The 23,189-nt window shown below is 44.9% G+C and overlaps 1 protein-coding gene across 1 annotated transcript; it reads right to left on the bottom strand.

Annotated features, from left to right (window-relative positions):
- On the bottom strand, nucleotides 1-15,661 carry slc7a14a (solute carrier family 7 member 14a). Its single transcript, XM_076157584.1, has 10 exons — nucleotides 15,590-15,661; nucleotides 6,922-7,517; nucleotides 6,356-6,592; nucleotides 5,100-5,317; nucleotides 4,842-4,988; nucleotides 3,365-3,573; nucleotides 3,132-3,279; nucleotides 2,267-2,762; nucleotides 1,944-2,180; nucleotides 1-1,426 (listed from the first exon to the last, which is right to left on the bottom strand). The coding sequence occupies exons 2-10, from the start codon at nucleotides 7,226-7,228 to the stop codon at nucleotides 1,128-1,130; spliced, it is 2,298 nt and encodes a 765-aa protein (XP_076013699.1). The 5' UTR covers nucleotides 7,229-7,517; nucleotides 15,590-15,661; the 3' UTR covers nucleotides 1-1,127.
- Between the last annotated feature and the right edge of the window lie 7,528 nt (nucleotides 15,662-23,189).

Below are 23,189 nucleotides of genomic sequence, written 5' to 3'. Positions count from 1 at the left end.
CCCCGCCCCCCCCCCTCCTTCTGTTCCTCTCTCCCCTCTTTTTTGAAGACACACTGATGAGCTGTGAGTGCACGTCTGCCTCTGTGTTTCAGCTTCATGCCGTAGGGGTGAAAACGGAACACAACCACATACGGAACACAACAACTTCAACAGCACACTTTATATTTACTCATAGATATGAGAAGGAATATATATGTGTGAGTTCCATTGCACACACACTCCGCGCACACACTCACACTCACACACACATAAAATGAAAGTATCCAAACTCACATACACAACAAAGATGAAGGCACTATTGCAAGCAAAGTCCAAGTACTATTTGAGACAGAAAACATCGATACCCCTTTTATCCTCCCCCAATCCGCTCTTTTGGTCCCTTGGGCTAGATGTCAGAGGTCAGGTGGAGGCAGGTAAAGATGGACTGGAGTGGTTAATAAGTGTAAGTAAAGTATTTGCGTGCACATTTAAGTGTATGTGCAGCTGCTTTCCTGTCTCTTGCAGAGAACCGTCAGACCTCAGCTGAGGAAGCAGCCCGGCCTTGGCATGTTGTCATCCTTTCCTGTCTATGAAACAGGAAGTGAGGCGCAAATTAATCTCTGCCCGACTCATCACCCTCTCCCCTCCTATGTCCCGTAATGGAACAAACAGCTCAGTCATCGTCTGGGTCCCAATATCGCACAGTTCACCCCTACGTGAACCCGTTATGCATTTTATCTCTTGCTAAGTTTGCAATTTCCTATCTTGCTTTGTCTTTACGTGGGAGGTGGACTCCCGTAAGTGAAAAACAACTGAGTGACTAAGTGTGTGTGACGTGATGAACGACCTTGACGTCCGTCCCCGTTCACCACGTGAGCAGGGGGAGCCAGGCGTGGCAGTGATATGTGAAACAAAAACTGACCCACTGGCAGGAAACCATCAAGCCCAAGGGTGCGACACACAAACAAGTACACACACATGCAGGTGGGCATGCACACGCACACTCGTACAGGCACACCGATGCACACACACACACGAGCACACACACACACACACACACACACACTACTGTTCCCCTCCCTCCTTCCCTCCCCCCAGGCAGCAGACAAGGCAGTACATTCAGGGTAACACAGAGTCAGTCCCCCCCCTCAATAATCCATCGGATCCTCCTCCGGTAGGCCGTGTTCGGCATTGGTCCTGTCTCCACCTTTGGATGCCGCCGTGTCACTTTTGGGCTCCCCCTCTGCGGGCGGGGTCAGACCCGATCCCCCCGCCGGCGCGCCCCAGGCGTCACTTGTGGGAGGGTAGAAGTCGTCGTCGAAGCCGCAGAAGCCCTCGTCTACGCCCTGGTCGTAGCGCTGGTAGGTGGAAGCGTGCGCCTCATTCTCCCGGGCCCTGACCTCTAGAGTGCTGTGCCACATGCCGTAGCCGAAGTAGATGAGAACCCCTGAAAGGACACACACACACACACACAGGCACAGGCTCAAGGAGCTGTTTGCTGAGCTGAACACACACGTTCCACATCAAAGAGAAAGGGTGAAGGCTGTGTAAACAAAAATACTGTAATTCATCCCACTCAGAGTGAGTCACCAGAAAGCTGCAAACCTACACAATGTGTGTGCGGACAGAAGCAGAAAGAAAAGAAGAAGAAGAAGAGGACTGAGTACTGGGGTGGACGTCATTTCTCACATTCCTCCATTGTTTGCGTGTGGCAGAACTATAAGCCACTGCAAACATCCAGTAAATATCAGTCTTCCCTGTATGTCCAGGGAGACAATATGAGAAAGAAAATGTCTGCAAAACATCCTCAGCATGTTTAGGTCTCTAAGGTTCAGAGAATGTATTTCTTTGAGAATACTACTACTACTACTATGAATACTAATAATATTGTTCCGTCAATCTGAAACATTTCCCCTGGATGTAACACGATCACGTTCTGTCTCCTCCATCCTGTCTTGACTTACCCACAATGCACCAGATGGAGAATCGGATCCATGTGATGGCTGACAGTTTAAGCATGAGGTAGATGTTGACCAGCATGGCCGAGGCGGGTACAAAGGGCACGCAGGGCGCCATGTAGGGCAGCCGCTTAGGGTTCTCCGGTTGCTGGAGGATGATGACGACGAGCAGAACAAGGACGACGATGAAGGTGATGAGCAGCAGCAGAGCCCACCAGCTACCCTCGCCAATACTGCTCGCACCTGGAACAAGTGAGATCGAAGACAGAAATAATTAATTTACCGTTTGTAAATCCTCTGAATCCGTATTGAACTCAACCAGTTCTCACCGAAAATGATGAAGGAGCAGAAGGCAAACATGAGGATGAAAAGGAAGAGGACGCAAACAGTGACGGTTTTCCCCGTGGCTACAGTCGGCCGGTCCATCTTCCCCGGAAGGCCCAGACGGATCCTCAGGGTGTAGTACCGCGGTCCGATCAGCTTCTTCAAGCGACGTGACACTCCGCCCTCCGACTCCTCCGCCTCGATGCCGGTGGTCATGTCCACCGTCCCGTAGTTTGGGTGGTTGGCCGCGTAGGCGGTCTTATCCGTTTTGCCGATCAGCATCTCGTTGTCGCCCAGGGACGGCAGGTTTTTGGCGCCGCAGGTGTTGGTGGGCAGGCCTCCGTACTCGTCGACCTCGCTGGTCGGGGAGCAGGCTTCTTTCTCGCACTCGGCCAGGACGCCCTCCTTCTTCTTGTTGTTCTGCTCCTCGGACAGGAAGTTCACAAAGCCGTGGATGTCGCCCTCCGGTTGGTAGCGCAGCAGCAGCACACACAGACTCACCTGCAGACCGAGAACAGAGAATCTTGAATCATTCACGAGTTTTAAAGACGTGACGCAGGACGTTTTTATATGAAGCTCCTTTGGGTGTCTGTGATCATATTAGTGATTCTGTCACACACTGCAGGAAGGATAACAGTGTTCACACTGAGCTGCATTCCTATACTGTGCGATGTCATCACAGTCTGCAGGATAAATAAGAACAAAAAACATCTTAACTCAGATCTTTCCCAGAATATATGATTTTAGATTGGACTCTCGATGATCTCCACACCCACCGAGCTATAAAAGGCCATAAAACACTAACGCTAACAGAGAGGGGGATGGGCAGGAAGCAAATGATGGCTGATGTGTGTTGCATCAAGGCCTCACCAGTGTATAAGCCAGCAGGGTTCCTATAGACATCATCTCTATAAGGTCTCTGAGGCTGACCAGGAGGGACAACAGAGCAGCCAGGAAGCCCGACACCACACAGGCCACAGCGGGGGTCTCTGTGTAGGAAGACACGTTGGCCAGGAACCTAAAGAGGAACGCGTGAGGATGGAGTCAGAGACGGTCATCAAGACGGTGGATGTGAAAACAAAACCAGTCAGGGTAACACTCACTTAAAGAGCAGGCCGTCCCCAGCCATGGCGTAGATGACCCTGGGCATGGGGAACAGGGACCCCAGCAGAGAGACGGTGAGCCCGGCGATGGATCCCACAGCCACAATGTACTTAGCAAACATGCAGCCGTGTACAGCGAACATCTCCATGAGCGGGGCGTCGGCGTCGATCTCGTTGTACGGCACCATCAGAGTCAGGATCACGGACACCTGGAGTGAGGAGGGTCAGAGGTCAACACAGAATATGGATTTATGGGTTATAATAAAAGCTTTGGGGGAGAAAGTGAAAAGTAATCACGACTCTTTATTCCAATGGAATTTCTTTATTCATTCTGCAGTTTGTGTTTCTGATTCTGATACTGACACACATTCATACTCTCATAGCATAATCTCAACGTGCTGAGCTACACTCACACACTCCGGTTTGACACAACGCACTGCATCACAGGCAAGACGTTCATGCGTCATGCCTCTCTCCCTCTCTCTTTCTCTCTTTCTCTCCCTCATCCTCTCTCTCTCTCTCTCTCACTCCCTCTCTCCCCCCCCTCTCTCTGCGTGTGTCTTTGAACCTCGCGTCTGACGCGTGAAACCATGCCGGGCCATCTGTCACAGATATTTTGCCGCACAGAGAGGGATTTTGTATTAACAGATTAATGGCGGAATAAACACTGAAAGAGAAGGAGTGATGAAAAGACTAACCCTTACAGAGAGAGAAAGAGAGATAGAGAGATTAGTTCCCATGGCCGCCTGATACTATTAAACCTTTTGGTCCAATCCAGACTCCACTAATGACAAAGACAAGAATATTCTGTAGGGAATCCCTGTCCTGGTTGATGGCGTTTGTTGGTTGACGGTGCAAAGCTTCCTCTGCTTGTGTTCAGGTACTTTTATATTTTCATTCAAGCGTTTCCACAGTTTTCATTCAACAATATGCCCACTTGAAAGTAAGAGTTTCATGAGATCCAGCAAAGGAACAATAAGTTCCACCATGTTTCTTGCTGGTCTGCCTGCTTGTGAAGTTTGGATCTGTATTCCCTCTGAAACCAATGTTACCAGGAGAAAATCCTCTATTTAAGGGATTTATGAAATCGGAGCGGATCCTGACAGCAGAATCACTTTCAAATGCTTAGACGGTGACTCACGTTTGATCAAAGAGAGAAAGAAAGTCAGAGAGGCTGACGAAAGAGATAGGTTGAGAAAGGAAGGGTGCAGGGAGAAAAGAAAGAGGGAGTGGAAGAAAGAGGCAGGGTGTGGGCAGGAATGGAGTGAAAAGAAGTGTGTGAATTTTGGAGTTGATATTATGTTGACCTAAGATAACCCTGATAGGCCTCAGTCAGTGGTGTCCATGGAAACAACCATCTAGGGTGTTATGTTGAAGTTAGGTGTTTGGAGGGCTGTTCAAGATCAGATAGGGGGAGTAATTTACACATATTGTATGTGTGAGTGAGTGTGTGTGTGTGTGTTTCTCCATCACTCACAGAGACGTAGGCAGTGAGGCAGGTGATGAGCGAGGCGGTGATGGCGTATGGGATGGAGGTGTTTGGACTCTTGGCCTCTTCTCCCGTTGTAGCGATGATGTCAAAACCAATGAAGGCGTAGAAACAGGTAGCTGCACCCTGCATCACCTGTCACACACACACACACAGAAGAGGCGGTGAAGTGTGTAAAAAGCTATAATTGGGTGTTTTGTATTGTATGTGCTCCTGCAAAGGTTTGCACAGGGATTATTCACACACCCCTGACCAGCCGAACGGCAGGAATCGCCCATCGTCCCAGTTCTCCCCGCTGACGAAGAAGAGCCCGGCGATCATCATGAACACCCACACCACGAGGTTAATGACGTTCAGGACGTTGTTGAAACCCACAGAATTCTTCACTCCCAGAGCCACTATCACTGTCACGAGCAGAGCAATCAGCAGAGCCAGCAGGTCCGGGTACGACTGCTCCCCTTTACCTAGAAAGAGAAAGGGAAAAGAAAAGAAAAGGAAAAGAAGGAAAGGCGTGATGAAGCATTCCACACTTTTACTGGGCTGTGGAGGGAACAGGCAAACATTACATTTCCATTACAGTGTGGAACAGCTGCCGTGTCATGTGACCACTCCCAGCGCTTTTGTCGGTGGCCAACAGGAAATGACCGACAGGGCAGAGTCGCACAGATAGAGGCACTGGCACGTACGACTGCTCTACTAGTGTTACACAGGATTTGCAGGCATTCCTCCCATCAGTGGTGTGCATGACCTGGAAAAACCTGAATCATTTTGATACCCATGATGCCACAGGGCTTTGTCACTTTGTCCATAGTAAAATCACTCAATGTGCAGCCGTCCATTTGGCCAGTGTCAAACAAACAGCGAAGCAGAAACCGTCTCAATAAAGGAAAACTAATCAATCAATCGATGCGCAAGAACACTTTTTGGCCCTATGAGTGCATTTCTGCGGCACTCTGGCCAAAGCAGCATCACTGAGAGAAGCACAAATTTGATGTAATTTGTTCTTGATTTTGCAGCAGCAGCAGATTAGTCTGGATGGGAAGGAAATCGTCTTTCAACAAGTAGAGCTGGACATATGGGCCATAGTTGTACAGCTGTGCAAGGTAACAGCCTGCCCGCTGACCTTCACCTTCCTCTGGGGAAACAAAGTATTTTTCCTGTTGAGATCACCTGGGAATATCTGTCTGACATTCATGCAATCTTGTCTTGATAATCACAGACGCTTAAGACAGAATCTGAACTGTCCCTGCTTGTGGTTTTGTATCTGTTTTGAATGATATTCATGTCAAATAGTATCAAAATCTGAGCACAATCATACAATGTTTCCTTGCAAATAAGTCAAAAGCTACTTTTTTGTATTACATTCTGCATGAACATTCCGAAGTAATCGGAGGAAGCTGGAAATGTACATAACCCTGAGAAGGACTCTCACTCTTTCAAAGTGAAAACAGTCAAAAAGTCTTCATTCTGCCTGTTTCCAGCTCATGTCCTCTCCCACTCACCCAAACCTTTAAGCGTTCCAATGTGTGAAATCATGAAGTTGCTAATGCTGTGATTGGCCAGCGAATCCGCCATGCTGCTGAGAGCCGAGGCCCCAGCCGCCGTGCCAATCAGATACTCCAGGATTAAATTCCAGCCGATGAAAAAGGCCACGCACTCTCCCACCGTCACGTAGCTGTACGTGTAGGCCGAGCCCGTCGTCTTTGGCACGCGCACGCCGAACTCTGCGTAACACACTCCTGCATGGGATAAAAAGGGGGAGACCAGACCACAAGACAAACACAAACACACACATATCTTTCAACATTATAATCCAATTGAGAGGTGTAATTGTATGGTATTGATAGCAGAAGTAAGATGCTACTAAGATATCCCCTGAGTGCCTTCTAGTGTTATAGATTTGCCTCTGTAATGTATTTGCCCTTGCTATAAGTATGAAGTTATTAAAAGGGCCTTCGTATAAATCATCCCTGTAAGATGGGCGGTGATGATAATTACAGTAACCTTGCTGTGGCCTGTAGCATGTAGACGTCTGGCTTATTAAATAAGATTCTACATTCAGGCTCACCCGACAGTATGGAGGCCACAGCGGCGATGATGAAGGACACGATGACCCCCGGCCCAGCCATCTCCTTGGCAACCAGCCCGGATACCACATACATCCCCGTGCCGACGCAGCTGCCCACGCCCAGCGACACCAAGTCCACGGTGGACAGCACCCGGGCCAGTCTGGTCCCATGGGAGCCGGTGCCTGTGACGGCCGTGTCCAACATGGACTCCACAGGTTTGGTCCTCAGGACACGGGAGGTAAAGGTGTTCCATTGCGAACGCCACTGTATCCTTCGAGGGTCTAGTTTCCCCCGCAGGCCACTCATACTGAGGGCAAAGGTCAGGAGTCAAAGGGAAGAAATTCACAAGGAAGAGGTGGATGTCCAAGCTGCTGGATGTTCAACAATCTTCCTTTTCCCGTCTTCCTGTTGTCTGGAGGAGATGATTGTGTAGAGCGCCGAGGAGGAGGAGTCAAGCCTCATCCATACACGGATGCGTGAGGATCAAAAGAAGATCGGATTTGAATCTTGAAGCTTGTCCGTCCTTTTCCCTGTTATCACTCACTCTCCTCTCATTACTGGAATGCCAAATCAATTTTCCCCCGCATGGTGAAATCTGTAAAACAAACACATGGGGGATGTTTTATTTTACATTTTACAGAATATTTCCTTCGATTATTTATACATCAGTCATGTGGCACGATGCTGACTCACACAATCACACACCAAGACACTCAACATTAATGTATACAGCTACAAATGAAGAGAACCTGGATAAAGTGGCAGATAATTAACAATTCTCTCCCTATAACCCTGTTGCTATAGCAGCCAAAGTCATTACAGAGGACAGAAGAAGCTAAATCCTATTTCCTTTTGCGTGCACGTGGAGGAGGCCAATATTTACTGTACGCATTACATGCAGTCAGACACACACACTGGGAGATATTTTGCTGCATTGTAATAATCTGAAAGTATGAGTGGATTATTTTTCTGAGCAAAACTGAATTATGATCATTCTTCTTCTTCTTCTTCTTCTTCTTCTTCTTCTTCTTCTTCTTCTTCTTCTTCTTCTTCTTCTTCTTCTTCTTATTTTAGCTTCTGTCCCCTGTTATCCTCTCACATTCACTGAGTTGAAATGAACAGAGATAATCAGTGTGTCCCTGTTGATGCCGTCTGCCATCTGGTAATGACGCATGATACATAACCTTCACTTGATTAATACACAAATCTGATTGTTAACATCATATTGTAATTATGAGCCATTTATCACATTCTGCTCCCTGTAGACGATGTATAAGTCACCCTGTTCCTATGAGACACATGTTTATATTGTGTTGACAATGTGCACGAGTGTCAGACACTCATGGAGGAGATATGTGAGCAGCTGGATATCCGACTTTTGAACAATAAATCTGTGTGTATCTGTGGATTCACAATAAATCAAAGCTGCAGAATGCTTTTAGCTATTCAGAATGTTTATGTGAAAGATAATTTTCCTTGTGTTTTGTATATAGCAAATATATATATAATGTGTGTGTGTGTGTGTTGATATACGCAATCCATGTAACAATTCTTTTTAAATAAAGAAGACAAATAAGCATTAAGTGTATAATCCTTACTAAAACAATGGCTTTAGTGTTCTTTTTACAGCTTTTCAAGTGCCTTTGATGCCATACTAGTGATGATGTAATAGGAGATTCAATTGAAAAATGGAGCTATTGTTTTCATAGTGACCCTCTCTCTCTCTCTCTCTCTCTCTCTCTCTTAGAGAACAAGAGGTAGAACACTTAACAACCGTTGAACTTGCAGTCCCCATTCAACCACTTTGAACAAGCATAAGTTATTGAACAAACACACAAAATACACAACACTCCCACACTGCCTCTCAGCTATAATATGAGCCACTCAAATGGTGCAATTACCCAGCTGTTTAACCACAGAGGGCCGCCGCTGCTGCTGCTGCTGTTATTGCTGCACTGAGAGTGAATGTATGAGTATGAGTGCATGCAGTGATAGAAAGCATTCTATATATTGATGCTGTGCTGTGGTTCAGTAACAAAGCAACCCTGATACTAATATTCCCCAAGGACATATCTATAGATTCATTTTTCACTTTTATCACCTGAAACTTTAGTCACCTAACCTGAAGAGAAAGCTCAGTAGCCGATTGTTATTCACCTGCACAAAGAAGTCAAGTTAGTGTGATACATTAATAGGCAGCAGAAGAGGAAATCGATTTGTGTGTGTGTGTGTGTGTGTGTGTGTGTGTGTGTGTGTGTGTATGTGTGTGTATGTGTGTGTGTGTGTGTGTGTGTGTGTGTGTGTGTGTGTGTGTGTGTGTGTGTGTGTGTGTTTAAAGAGGATAGGCAGAAAGGAGAAGATGAACGGATTAGGAGGAAGGGTTGAGGAGGATGAGCAGACTGAAAAACAGCAAATCTGTTTCTTCATTAGAGCTCAGTGCATCGATCCTGTGAGAGCCAAAGGCAAAGGCGAAGGAGGTCATGTACGGCTTCGTCAATAATATTTGGGCGTGTGTGTGCGCGTGTAAATACGGCAGACAGTTCTTCACAATTTTAATTGGTGACAGTGCAAGCTATACACATAACCAATCACACTCAACGCAACACAAACACACCTTCTTCCACGCTTCATGTGTGAGACATGAGCTGCATTGAAGAGCATGTCAGGTGGTAGAGACTATATGAAAAGGTTAAGTGTTCCATTCAAATTCAATGTTCAAGAAGTGCTTTGTTCTTTTATGTAAAGAATGTAAACATGGAAGAAATACACAGAATGGATTCAGGCATCGTCTGTTCTGAGTGAAGACGAAGAGAAACGCAGCACATCTGGGTTTTTCCAGGTTTATTTACCATTTATTAGCCTGGATGTCATTCTCTCCCAGACCAAACGGTGAAAAGGTCGCCTTATACGTCACACTGGTCTCAAATTAACACCTTCAGGAGCTGTTCAATTGCAATTTCGGAGTTGTAAATTTGATATTACCCATAACACTCGAATGCAGCATAACTACAAGCACACAACCAGAAACATAAGAAGGTGAACCCGGCAATACAGTTACTAGCAACAAACATATGCACTCCATGTTCTTACAAATCTGCTTTCAAAAGAATTATTATCATTCAGATCATTCATCTTTGGCGAGCTCCTCTGGCAGTAACCAGCAGCTGCCCGGTGATGAGTGTGTGTTATTTGAACAGTACACAAAGCGCACAAAGCTGTGGCGGCAGGTGCTCTATCTGCGGTGCGCCAGAAAATAGACTCTGTAGCTTAGCTGTTGCTACATGGCTCATCACCATCATTATCATCATCGTCGCAGTCGTCAGTGTTTTCTGTCCTTATTTCAGGCCTAAAGCGATGGAGGATGTCCACAGTAATTTGGGAATGTGATTTCAAGGCTAGAATTAGCTAAAACTGTACCGTGTAACTAAAATACAATGAGGATTAACCTCTGGAGATGAAAGTGGAGGTGGATCGTTCACACACTGAGGAGGGATGGATGGGGAGACCATGGAAGTGGTGCCAGCGGCAGCGTACACCACTAAATTATTGAATAAATGTTGGCGCTCGTGCAATAAATTTGAACCCCATTCAAACAGACAGCCGTGTAATTACTTATATTGTTGTTGTGATTTTATGACTCCAGCCAGAGGAATGCTAAGTGATTATGTGAGAGGAAAACAGCAAGAGGCCAAAAATAAAAACCTGTGGTGCAAAAATGAGGGAAATGTGTAAGCAAGTGCAGGATTCCAACTTTGAATCTTTTTAATTCCCACTGTGTGTGAGCGAGTGGCGTGCTGCTGTTCACAGATAAGCAGGGTAATGTTGCGTTTGAGAGTTCGCAGAGACTCAGAATTAGTTTTGCCGGCATGCTCAAAGATCAATAGTTGATCGTTTGTCATCATAATCACCCCCACAACAACAAGCACCTCACCATTAATGTCAGACTAACCAGCTGTATCTACTGCATGAAGAATCTGAGTGCGCATTCGTAGCCTTTACAGTAAGAGCGAGATCGACATAATAAAGCTGAGAGTTCCAACCTGGCAACCGGCCCCCAGCCCCTGGGCCCCGGCCCCAGACCTGGCAAGTGGCCCCGCCGCCGATGAGTCAAAGATGTAAGGAAGGAGCTAAGTCATCATGGCTCAGCAGAATATATGAGTCTGGACTTTGTGTTCCTTTTTCTCAATCTCAACATCTCGTCTTATTATTCCCTGTATCACTTTGACAAAATGGTATCAGGAGGGCCAAGGAAGGTCTTATAAATCTAAGTCTTATCTCTCTACCGTCGTAGTATTTTGTGTATGAGCTTGTCTCTCCTCGCCACCCAACCCTCCTCGCTGCCGGCCTGTCTTTGCGCTCGTGCTTGTCGGTGGGTGTTTTTGATCTACAGAGGGAGGAAAGGATGAAGGGAAGTGGCCTTACTTACTTACTGCTGGCTTTAAGTACGAGCAAGAGCATCAACGCGGCCCGGAGGACGGACAGAGTTACATAACCAGGCCAAAGGAGGAGAGGGAGAGGGAGAGAGAGTGAGAAAGAGAGAGAGAAAGAAAGAAAGAGAGAGGGGGGGAGATTTACTGTCACATCTGTGAATATTACGCAGTATTTCCTACAAAGCTACATGTTCGGTGATAATTTACTGTCGATAATAATTCCCTTTTTTTTAAATGACTGTATCCTCATCGGTGTCTCCCAGTTATCAGCAGTAATTGGCTGAATGAAGAATGGAGACGTGAAGTATTAAACCGATTTCCTATCACTTGCCTGACTTGCCTGGCTGTCTGTCTATCTGTCTGTCTGATTGGACGGCTTGGCTGACGGGCCACGTTGTCCCCCACGTCTCCCAAACCGAAAGAAGCACAGTCGGGGCAAAATCATTTGACACGTGAACGGAAACCAGAGAGCTGATTTTGCTCATCTGATGTCATAGAAAGAGAAATGGAACCTCGGGGGCTGAAGAACTGTGATGTCTCTGTTTCTGTGTGTGAGTCAGAAGGGCTGATTTAATCTTCTGCAGGCTCATAACTCCTGATGGTCAATTTAGTTTGTGCTGCTCTACACAGGCGAAGGTACATGATGTAATATGTCACTCGTTTTGTTGAGAGGTGATGGAAAAGTGAAGGATTAAAGCGCGGAACTAAATTCTCTAATATGTCTAATTACAGAATGAATAACAAACATTGACAACCTCATATATCAAAGCCAAAAACCAGAAGTCTTCCACCATTTCTGGGCCCAGCAGTGAATATCAAGGGGTAAATGATGTCATCAATTACAGGTTCTATCCATTTGGAGCTAATCCTGGACAACTGGTCCATGCATGAATTTGCCATGATGTAGGAGTGGAAGATAAGATGAACACCCCCTTTATTAACCTCTCTTTATAATCTATATTAACGAATGAGAATTTCCCTGTTCGGTGCCTTGCTCAAGGGCACCTCGGCAGCGTCACTTTTTGGCAACTCTTTGGCTGCAAGTCCACACGGGGGACTCGAACCGGCTACCCTCCTACGGGCTGAGCCACTGCTGCCCCAAAGGTGGAAGATGGAGTTCCTTTCCAAACAGCTGATTAGCTCAAGTTAAAGGGAATTCCAGAATAGTTGTATTGGTGAGAGAGTGGCACACTGTGTGATCAGTATTCAGAAGGATTATTACGCCTCATTAATGCTCAAGGTTATTTGAAGCGATCAGGCTGTCTATTTTAATTGCATCATGTCTGTCTGTGCAAAGTTTTTAAAGTTAGACGCTGAAACTGCTGGATCCAAGCCAGAGAGCAGAAGCACAAGCTGCTCTGCATGACTGACCTGTCAGTGGACCCGGCTCGCTCACTATCTGCCCTCATCTATCTCACCTTAAACACGGCACAGCCAGCGCCTGAAGCTTCAAGCGCAATCGTCTCTGACTCTGGACTGCAATATATAATGTAAAAAAGGAAAACCCAATGGTGTCGCTCCTGCTGGCTGCCTGGCTAACCAGCCATATCGATGACATCTCAAGTCTGTGCAGCCTGGAGGTCTGAGAGAAAACCTCGGACCAGGCTCCCAATCTGACTGGGATGTTGGTCTTGGTAATGGTTCTCTGAGATAATGGGCGGTTGCTCATTCGATTTGCTCATGAACAAACAGTATTGTCTGTCTACACTGCAGGACAAAGCTTCCAATATATCATCACTTTGTTTGGTCTTCGTCTGTTTTTAGTACGATATGTCTTCCTCCTACCAGCCTCTCCTCTTCCTCTCTGCTTCCCCATCAATCTTTCACCGACTCTCTTTTTAGCTTGGGACCACACTCACCCGCTCTCTTCTTCATTCTCTCTGTCTTTCTCTCTCTCTGTGTCTTTCTTCTCTGTCCGTCTACTGTGTCGGGCCGGCCTTGGTGTGCTTCACCATGGCAACGGAAAGGATAAACTCTGTGAACCCCGCTGTTTGCTTCCAAAACAAGTTTCAACTTTTTCCTTCCTTGGGTAATTAGTATGCAGCACCACGCACCCAGAAACCAGAGGCAGCTGTGCAACGCCCAAACAATGTAACAGGTAACAGGAAGGCGTGTTTGTCCTTCTCTATTATGGGATTCATACCTGATGAATTGAGTGTATCAATGCAGACATGTATTGTATTGTTGTGTACATGACATTAACCCTTCCCCCTCTCCTCCCTTCAACTGAGGACGATCAAGTCAAGTCAGGTTTGTGTCTACAGAGGAATAAAATGTCTAAAAAGGCCATGCGCTGGCTGGAAAACCAAAGAAAGCTTGACTCAAAAAGATGGACGGGTGTTTAACGTCATATATCAGGATTATATTGTAATGATAACTGTAAAGGTCAGTCACCACACCAACACTCGCCCTCTGGTCTCTCTTTGTCTCTCTCTCTCTTTCCTTTCGTTCTCATTACTGCCTGTTGAGCAACTAACGAGGTGTATGTGTGTGTGTGTGGGTGTGGGGGCTGTTGACAGAGATAAAGGAAAGGATGGAGAGTGTGTATGTGTGTGTGTGGTTCTGATTATATTAGTCTTTATGCGCTGGCAGGTTCACTGACGTCAATGAGCTGAGCATCATCTGATCGAGAGAGGGGAGAGGGGGTCCAGCTGACCATTCATAAATATGGAGTGGTGTGTTTGTGTGTGTGTGTGTGTGTGTGTGTGTGTGTGTGTGTGAGAAAGAGAGCGAGAAAGAGAGAGAGTTTGTGTGTGATATGTGGGAAGACTAACTGCCGTTGCTAATTTGGCAAATACATAACATTTGTCGTAATGCTGGTTGTTCTACTTCATATATTTCCTCTATTTCCTCATCCTCATCCTGGTCGTCTTGCAGCTGATATAATTATGTAATTTGTTGTCAAATAGCAGAATAGACAAGATAGACTTATACTGTTTGTTACACAAAAAGAGACAGAATTCTGCAGGCGTTTCTGACATTCAAATCAGGTATTAGAGCATAATATTCATAAAGGTATGACCCTGTGTCACAGTGAGTCATGCAGATGTGTCTCTGTTATTGTGGTTTAGCATTTACCTACATAAGCTTTTTGTATAGTGAATATGCCATTGTAAAACACAAAGGTCTAAAGTGGGTGTGGAAAAATGACTAAATGATCTTGGAAATCCACTTCTCACAGCAGTTTGTTAGGGAAGGTGATAGACACCTGTTGAGAGAGAAGGCCGTCGACTCTATTGATAAGATGTTTTCAGCACCACGGACAGCACGACAACACAGCTTTGAAAGAGAAGGATGAAGCAAGACCTTGTGGCAGAAGGAGAGATGTGTGGGGAAAAGTGCATATGTGTGTGTGTGTGTGTGTGTGTGTGTGTGTGTGTGTGTGTGTGTGTGTGTGTGTGTGTGCGATCTGGCCATGTCATTAGGGATTACCCCAGTTGCATAGCTTTAGGCTCTCTGTGTCTGAGTGCTTGCATCCTCCTAGTTACACGCATTTTCACAGAGAATATGCGTAAATTAGATAGATGGATAGATGGATAGATAGATAGATAGATAGATAGATAGATAGATAGATAGATAGAACATTAGTACATTCTGTACATTATCAGGGCATCATCTCCCTCCTTTAGTCCTTGTCTTAACTCTTACGGTGGCAATTCCTCTTTTCTCTCTCTCTCTCACACAGACACACAAAGACACACACTCAAATACAAGCACACTATCTCACATGGCGATAACCAGATATGATCTCACCTGGAGCGATTCATTCACACACGTCCCACCCTCCTGGTCGCTTCCCAGACAAGTCCCATGCAGCTGCACCTCTCTCTCTCTCCCTCCCTCTCTCTGTCTCCCCCCCCCTCTCTCTCTCCCCTACACTCTCCTCTGGTCTCACCCATACTGCAGCTCCGGTCCGATGGGAGAAGCGACACCCGCCCTAAACTCTCTCTCCTTCTTCCCCTCTCACACACACCAACACTTCCTAACATGTCCCCTCCTCCGCCGCTCCGCGGACTCACCTAAAACATCGAGGACGCACTGTTTCCGTCGCGTTATGCGCCATTGTACCCGTAATCCATTTTGTTTAAAAACAAGCACCAAGGAGAACAACAAAGAGGGAGGAGGTGTGTGAGTTGAAGGGGTAAGTGGAGAGAGAGAGAGAGAGAGGGATGGAGTGTAGTGGGTGATCTAGCTGGAGGTAACAAAATGGGGAGAAAGTGGAGGTAAATGCACTCACGGTAGCCCGGGTGGATTACAGGATGATGCCCATGTCGGATGCTGCAGTCGGTCACCAGCATCAGCAGCAGCATCTCCGGGCTGCGCCGGTGCATCAGCGGGAGGGAGGAGGAGGAGGAGGAGAGAAGAGGAAGAGGAGGAGGAGAGGGAGGGAGGCCGATGATGTAAAAAGCTTTAAATCATTCATGAGCCCGCTGTACGTCACGTGACCGCACGCAGAGACGGCGTGTTATTCATCCGGGGATGTTTTGTTATCGCACCGAGCGGATACCAAAGCCCCGCCCACTTCCAGCGTCTGGTCTGGACGGTGAAGCAGCGTCCCAAACTCTGACTGTAACAGAGGGTTTGGCCACTTGGCAATGATAGTTTATATTTGACAGACTTGGCTGATTTTAATCGATGCCACATATTCAAAGATTACATCATACAGCAGAATGTCAAGGATTGATTAAGAGGAAGCTCTGTGTTTGACCAATAGTGGTTTTAAAGTATTTCACAGAACTGTTCATAGGTTTTAGTCACATTTAGTCAACATCTTATAACCACATCAACCAAATCAAAAAAAAATGCAGACTTGTTTTTTTGTTAAATACCACTACAACTAATAACAATGATAATGATGATAAAAACCACAGCGACAACAACAATACTAACAATAAAAATGATATAATAACAACAAAAACAATAATTATAATGATGATGATTATATTAATGATGAGAATATTTAATTATTTTCATTAGTAGTAGTAATAGTAGTATTTTGGTAGAAAGCAAGTCAATGTCTGCTGCATTCCAAATTAAATATTGTGTTGAATATGAAGTTTATACTGGATAGTTGAATTAACAGCAACTTTCTTTAATCCATATATCTCACTTTATATCTCCTGTATCAGTCAAGATTACAGTTTGGAGTCTGTTTTTACACTTAGAGCTCCTCTCCCACCTCACCATGTAATTTCCCCGATAATTGCTATAGTCACTCGGACAGATCGATAGGTTGGCAAATTGCCAAACAAAGCATCAGCAAGGAGTCATCCTCACCCATGCATGGCGGGTGTTGTAGGTCACAGCATGTCACATCTGTCAAATTCACTTTTGTCAGTTTTATCGTGTCTTAGATAATAAACACTATTGGACAGTTTCCAACCGTGTGACATTTCCCTCGCATATACAAAGACCTGAGGGTGTTTTGGTGAGTAATGTCCTGAGTGAAGAATGCATCCTAACCTGCACTTTCACTTCACCAATGCAATGGCAGTGTCATTAATAGGCCTGTTTGCTAAATTATTAAGCTTGTGCTGTTCCTTGATCAAATATTTAGCAGACAGCCATGTAATTTGTTATAGATCGCTTATTAATGCTGCTGCTGCTGTTCATAAAAGTATGTGTCAGCATGCAGACTTAATGGTGAGCGATCACATTTGTTAAAGTGAGTGTTGTGAGGTGTCCCAAAGTTTTCTGCTTGCAATTGTTATTTTTATGATCATTGTATTTAACCATTAGTCATACTGGAAAATAACCACAAAGCTGAAATAAATGAAGGGTTAATGAGAAAATAATGTAATTATCTGCCAGATGATATCAACAGCTTATCTTGTTGCTGTTTGGCAGTGATGTGTTGAGGTATGAGGGGGATTGCATTAGTCAAATTAGCTGGTCAAAGTGCATTATAAACATTAACACATTTGGTGTGTTTCCACTCATGTGTTCTGTGGCTGCAACTCAGCTGCTTGTTTTGTTTTTTTTAAGCTCACACTGATTTTCCTCGACTGTAAAATGTCAGCCACTCTGCAGTCCTGTTGTGTGGTGGTACATGTTTCTCTCTCCCTCTCTCTGTGTATGTGTGTATGTGTGTGATGACTCACTATCACTGTGCCCTCAGCAGAGAGGCTGCTGCTCAAGCCCTGAGTGCTACTACCCATAATTCATCACTGTTTGATGAGGTCACGGGGTTACAGGGCAGAAGTGACCCTTGACATCTGACAGATTTTAACCTTAACACACACACACACACACACACACACACACACACACACACACACACACACACACACACACACACACTCAACCTCTCAAGGATCTTTCTATCACACCAGTGATGTTTAACTATTAGTATTAACACTTTCCTTTAATGTGCCTGACCTTCCCTCTGCTTGTGAATCCATATCCACTCTTTGGATCTCACACTCCGTCAGCTCATTTGTCATCATAATAAATGCTCCACATTCACAAGCTATCAAAACTCTATATCGAGCTGAATAGTTTCTGCCCTAACCTTCCACGGCTCCTCCAGCAGCCATGCATTATTAAAATAACCTCCAGTAGACTTCCTCCTTCTGCGATTTTCCCCCTTCCGGGTTGGCTGAAGCTGCACTTGGGGTTCACAATGGAGGGAGCAGAGCTGAGAACGAGATGTTTTATAGGACACATAAGAGGGCAAAACAAACAGGGAAACCATGAGAGAGACTGGAAGGTAAAGGGTTAAGTGAAGTGAAGGAAAGAAAGTAACAATGACAGAAAGAGAAAACAACACGACATAAATAGTGCAACATAGACAAAAATGAGGTGAGAAGGAGGGACAGGTTGTGCAAGAACTGGATTCCCAGAAATGTTTTCCTTTTTTAAATAGATCAGTCGTGTAATCAGTGGAGGATCGCCGCAGACGTTTGAGGCGTTGAGAAGCAAAATAATGAAATCCTTCAAATATTGTGAATATGGCTGATAGGAGGAAGGGACCTTTGACGATTGTATAAACAAATGGTTTTTAACAAATGATCTTTATGCAGTAGTTTATCTCTGCAGCATACATATACTGTTACTATATATACTGTGCCTCAACTGTCCCAGATCCTGAAACAAACCTCAAACGCTGGAGCGCAAAGATTTACTATGAAAGATAAAGTGGCACAAGCTACATGCTAAATGCTAATGATCTGATGCTGGATTTGAAATTAGGCACAGAGAAGGCAAAACAGGAAAACAATGCGGGGACATAATAAAATACTATGGAACAAAAATGGAATTGGGATCCATAAGCAAAACTACGGAAATCACAGAATCAGTTGGATTTGCTGTGATTAAGTGTAGCTTAATTGAAACTGATTCTGGATCAATAGATTGCTCCATAGTTGTTTGGGACAGGGGCGACTCATTTCACAACACAAAGTGTCCCAGAGTTCAGTTTGGATCTGAACTGAGACATCTCCTCCAAATCGCTCTCAAGGGGAGGAAATAAACCCTTTGTCTGATTGAAAACGCCCTAAAAACTTTGTTTTCCCTGATTCTGACACTGCAGATTCTTCAGGTAGAACAGATCTACAGACTTTACGCTTTAATTAAGTTATCATATCTCAAAGAGCTGTGCTGTGCGGCTGCCTCCTAGACTATTTTAATGGTGATGTGGATCCAGTTTGGTTTGTGAAAGGTTAAACCCGGGGAGACTCACAGTGCTAATTGGCAGCGCTGTGCGCTAACGCCACCGTTTCTGGACTCTCTTTGAGGCACGGCGGGATCGGTCCCACGATCCTGTGCAGCTCTTTTAAGGTCGGCCCGGTTCCCGTGTGTGCGTTCGCTCGTCAGCTGGGATCATTAGCGTGGGCCTCTGCTGGCGCTTTGGCTCGGCAGCTGTACACCCACACACACACACACACACACACACACACACAGACACACACACACACACACACACGCACACACACAAAACAGGCCCAATGAATAGTCCCCACAGCACAGCAGGGATAGACAAACAACAGTGTAGCGGACTCAAATCAGCCATGTGTGGTTGTGTGTGTGTGTGTGTGTGTGTGTGTGTGTGTTCTGCATTTTTGATTTGCTCCTGTGAACGTGTGATGTACGTGTGATTTTGTGAGTTAATAAGTAGGGGGAGTGAGCTGGCTGCTGCAGCGCATTTCAGCCTGACAAATGTCTCCCGAAATGGCTATAACTCATCCAGGAGGAAACAGCCGTCTGTTCACTCCTTAACATGTCCCAGAAGCAGAGGAAGGTGAGAGGAAAGAGGAGAGGTGTGTGTGTGTGATGTGCAGACAAAGAAACAACCCAGGTGATCACAGGTGACGGGTACTATCTTGATGTTTGCTCTCATCTTTCTTTCCGGTGGACTAAATAAAGATCATTGCTAACTCTCTGTCTGTCTGTCTGTCTGTCTGTCTTCCACCCACATTCCTTGGATGTCCTCAGACGTCTCCTGGATGAAGACGTCTCATATCTGCTGACACGCAGCGGATCCGCCTTCAAAGCTGTTCAGCTCAGAGACGGGGAAAGTGTGTGTGTGTGTGTGTGTGTGTGTGTGTGTCAGAGCTGTTGGGTTGAAACTTGCAGGTCTGTGAAGTCAATATCGCTGAGAGGTTCATTAATGTCTGTGTGTGTTTAAACGTGTGTGTGTTTTCATTGATTGTGTGTGTGTGTGTGTGTGTGTGTGTGTGTGTGTGTGTGTGTGTGGTGTGATTTTCGTATGTGTGAGGTCGGGTTCATTTTAATTGCCTTCCACATTTTGAGATGTAGATGATACCGCAGACATCTAGCAAGCACCCTGAGGTGGTTACCATGGTAACTGTGTGTGTGTGTGAGTGGTGGAGGTGAGGGGTCATCAAATATACTGTAAGCACGTCTACCAAATGCTTGTGTGTTAACAGCGTGGAGCACTTTTAAAATGATAAAATGGCCACTATGAGTCAACAATTGATTGGACGCATGCATGTGGCTGTGTATTACAGATGAATATACTCTCTCTCACACACACACACACACACACACACATGCCACATACTGTGTGCTTCTGTTCATTGAATACACGCTGCTCCATTAGCTGGACGCTTAACCAGATTACAGCTCTGTAATATGAGATCTGCTTCACTGTTTGTCTCGTCATTGTGTGTGTGTGTGTGTGTGTGTGTTTGTAGCCAAAATATCTACCATCACAAGTATATTAGTCTTGTATTGAGCCTTGATGTTATAAAGGTAACTGCAGGGGTAATGAGTAGAGATTAGATCAGTAAATAAGTTGATTTAATGGCAAAAAAAAGTCAAATGAAGGTTGTAAATAAATAAAAGATGCCTCTAAAACAAGAAAATTACATACACACACAGACGCACACACTATGACACTACAGACACAAACCATCCAGCACAAACAACTGTTTTCAATCCGTCCAGCCAGTAAACATGTTAAAAACAGGTTTTACTGTGAACAACAATCTGAACACAAACACACACACACACGAACACACATGCGCACACACACACGTATGCACAAATGGAGTTACTCACTTTTATTTCCTGTAGTATGAATGTAAGTGATAGGATGAAGGTGTTTATAAGAGAAACAGGTGAATCTCTATCGGAATTCAGAGCAATTGCGCCTCTGTGTCGTGGAGAATTTAATCCCGCTGAGACGAGATTACAGCTTCTCTGTGACGGTGTAATTCATTTACACACAACCTGTTACCGATTTGACGTTGCCATGACAGCCATACAGAGAAACGAGAGAGTGACAGAGGGAGGAAGAGTGAGAAATGAGAGGAACTTTCAATATTTCTGTGACACATAATTACATGAAACCACAAGGGATGACAGGTCTTTGTGTGTGTGTGTGTGTGTATGTGTGTGTGTGTGTGTGTGCGCGCAGGTAAATTATATATATGTTCACTGCAGTCATTATTGCACTGTGGGTCGCAGTGAAAGCGCTCTGTCGGTAAAGGGAAACAGTAATTTACCAGCCTCACCATAGGGAAATGATCCGTTCTGCCTTACACACTCACTTTCTTCCTTCGCTGTTTCCTCACATATATTGTTTTGCCCTCATTTCTTGTAATCTGTTTATCGTTTTATCTGCGCAGCTTCAAGTTGTTGCCACGTCATCACATTTGACATTAACTGTAAGTCCACTTCCAGTCATCCCTCCGTTATATCATCTGAGATAAAGATAAACACTGTTTGTCCATTAATGAAATCCAGCGATGACTCACTCAGTGTTTACCACGGGCGAAGACACAATGTCCTCCACATCTATACTGCACACACACACACACACACACACACACACACACACCTCTGTTTGAAAGAAAAGACATTGATAGTTCTCCTTATTCAAAGAGTAGATACAGGAATCCTTCCATCATGACATCATAACCGGAATGAAGCCCTGAGAAATGTCAAATGCTGATATGAATAAAGTGTGAAGATGCTGCCGGGGTCAGGACGTTCACATCTTGAGGTGTAAAGTAAACGACTCGCTCGCTTTCTTGCATTATTCAGTCATCCCAGTGTCACCGCTCCCATCTGGGTGAGTGTTCTATATTCTATAGACATCAGGGCCATTCCTTGTGTCACATCCCTTTCATTTGCACACTTCACTCACCACCATATACTCATTTTGGGAAAACACCGTCTGCTACCTTATCTGCTTGGTCAGTTCATATCAGTCAGTTTCATATCCTGGATGACACAGGACTGTGGTTTGTGTGTGTGTGTGTGTGTGTGTGTGTGTGTGTGTGTGTGTGTGTGTGTGTGTGTGTGGATCCATCTCATATCCTGTAGGGACTTAGTGGATTTGTTCATGTGTGCACTTGTGTGTGAGGATTCTGTCAGTTTAAGCTTATAAAGTCTAATTAGGTAAAGAAATGTGAGTCCAACCTGCTTTCCTGAATTTGGCAGGAATTAATTTGAGATGGAGATTATTGTGTCATTACTGATTTCAGGTTTGAAGCTGTAACCTGCTGTGCATTTAACTTCTGCGGTCAAACTGTGGACCAACATTAAACTTTCTGTAAACTCAGCCACAGATCAAATAAAGGCACACTTTAGTTGTAATGGGTTTGCACTTCCATGGCTAATTAAGTTTTGCATAATAACAAATGTATTAGATTGCCAAAGCTAAGAGCGATATGTTTTATTCACTATGGATGAATGGAGCAATGTATTTAACACACACACTCACTCTGGTGACTCACACACTCGTAATTGTAGTAGAATACAATTGATGTTTCTTGCAAAGAGAGAAAACAAAATGCACCGTATCGAAAGAGAGGAGAGGAGAATTGTTCTCATCAAACTAAAACATCATTTACAAATTGCAATTAAACATGATGTCAGACGCTGCATGGAGCCACTGCTTTATAATCAGCCTAACAACCTTGTTTACGTGGTGCATTAGAAGGAAAAAAACACAAATTAATTAAATTGATGGCAGCCTGGAGGGAAGCATCATCAGCCCACAGGAGGTCTGCGGAATCATTTGGGCTGCAGAGTTTAACAAGCAGCCCTATTTTACTGTTAAACTAGTGTGAGTCAAGCTCCACCTTTCTGTTGTTGCTTTTTGGGTAATTGTGTTCTATGTGTGATATGTAGTTAAAATATAAACAGTTGCTTACAGGGAAAGAAATTGGTCGAGCTGTTGCTGTAAAACTGTAATCAAAGGAGGAATGTCAGTTCCTGGGAAAATGAGCAAGGCATCTACATTTAATAGGCCAGGAAACAGACATGGAGATAACAAGAGGTTTGACACTATAGCAAATTGACATACACATTGCCTCCATAAAAGGTAAAATAAAATAATATGTCTGTTTTTTTGACCTGCAAAATAC

The sequence above is a fragment of the Genypterus blacodes genome, unplaced genomic scaffold, assembly GCF_046128005.1.
Source record: "Genypterus blacodes isolate CSIRO-AG114 ecotype Tasmania unplaced genomic scaffold, CSIRO-AGI_Gbla_v1 ptg000073l_1, whole genome shotgun sequence".
Taxonomy (NCBI): Eukaryota; Metazoa; Chordata; class Actinopteri; order Ophidiiformes; family Ophidiidae; genus Genypterus; species Genypterus blacodes.
This window is presented reverse-complemented; position numbering and strand designations above follow the sequence as displayed.

What these genes read in the sequence shown, in the direction of transcription:
- slc7a14a (XM_076157584.1), bottom strand. Translation starts at nt 7,228, where the DNA reads ATGAGTGGCCTGCGGGGGAAACTAGACCCTCGAAGGATACAGTGGCGT. An exon ending in TGGAACGCTTAAAGGTTTGG is followed by an intron (nt 5,318 to 6,355) that starts GTGAGTGGGAGA and finishes TTCTCTTTCTAG; the next exon opens with GTAAAGGGGAGCAGTCGTAC. An exon ending in TGCCGTTCGGCTGGTCAGGG is followed by an intron (nt 4,989 to 5,099) that starts GTGTGTGAATAA and finishes TGTGTGTGACAG; the next exon opens with GTGATGCAGGGTGCAGCTAC.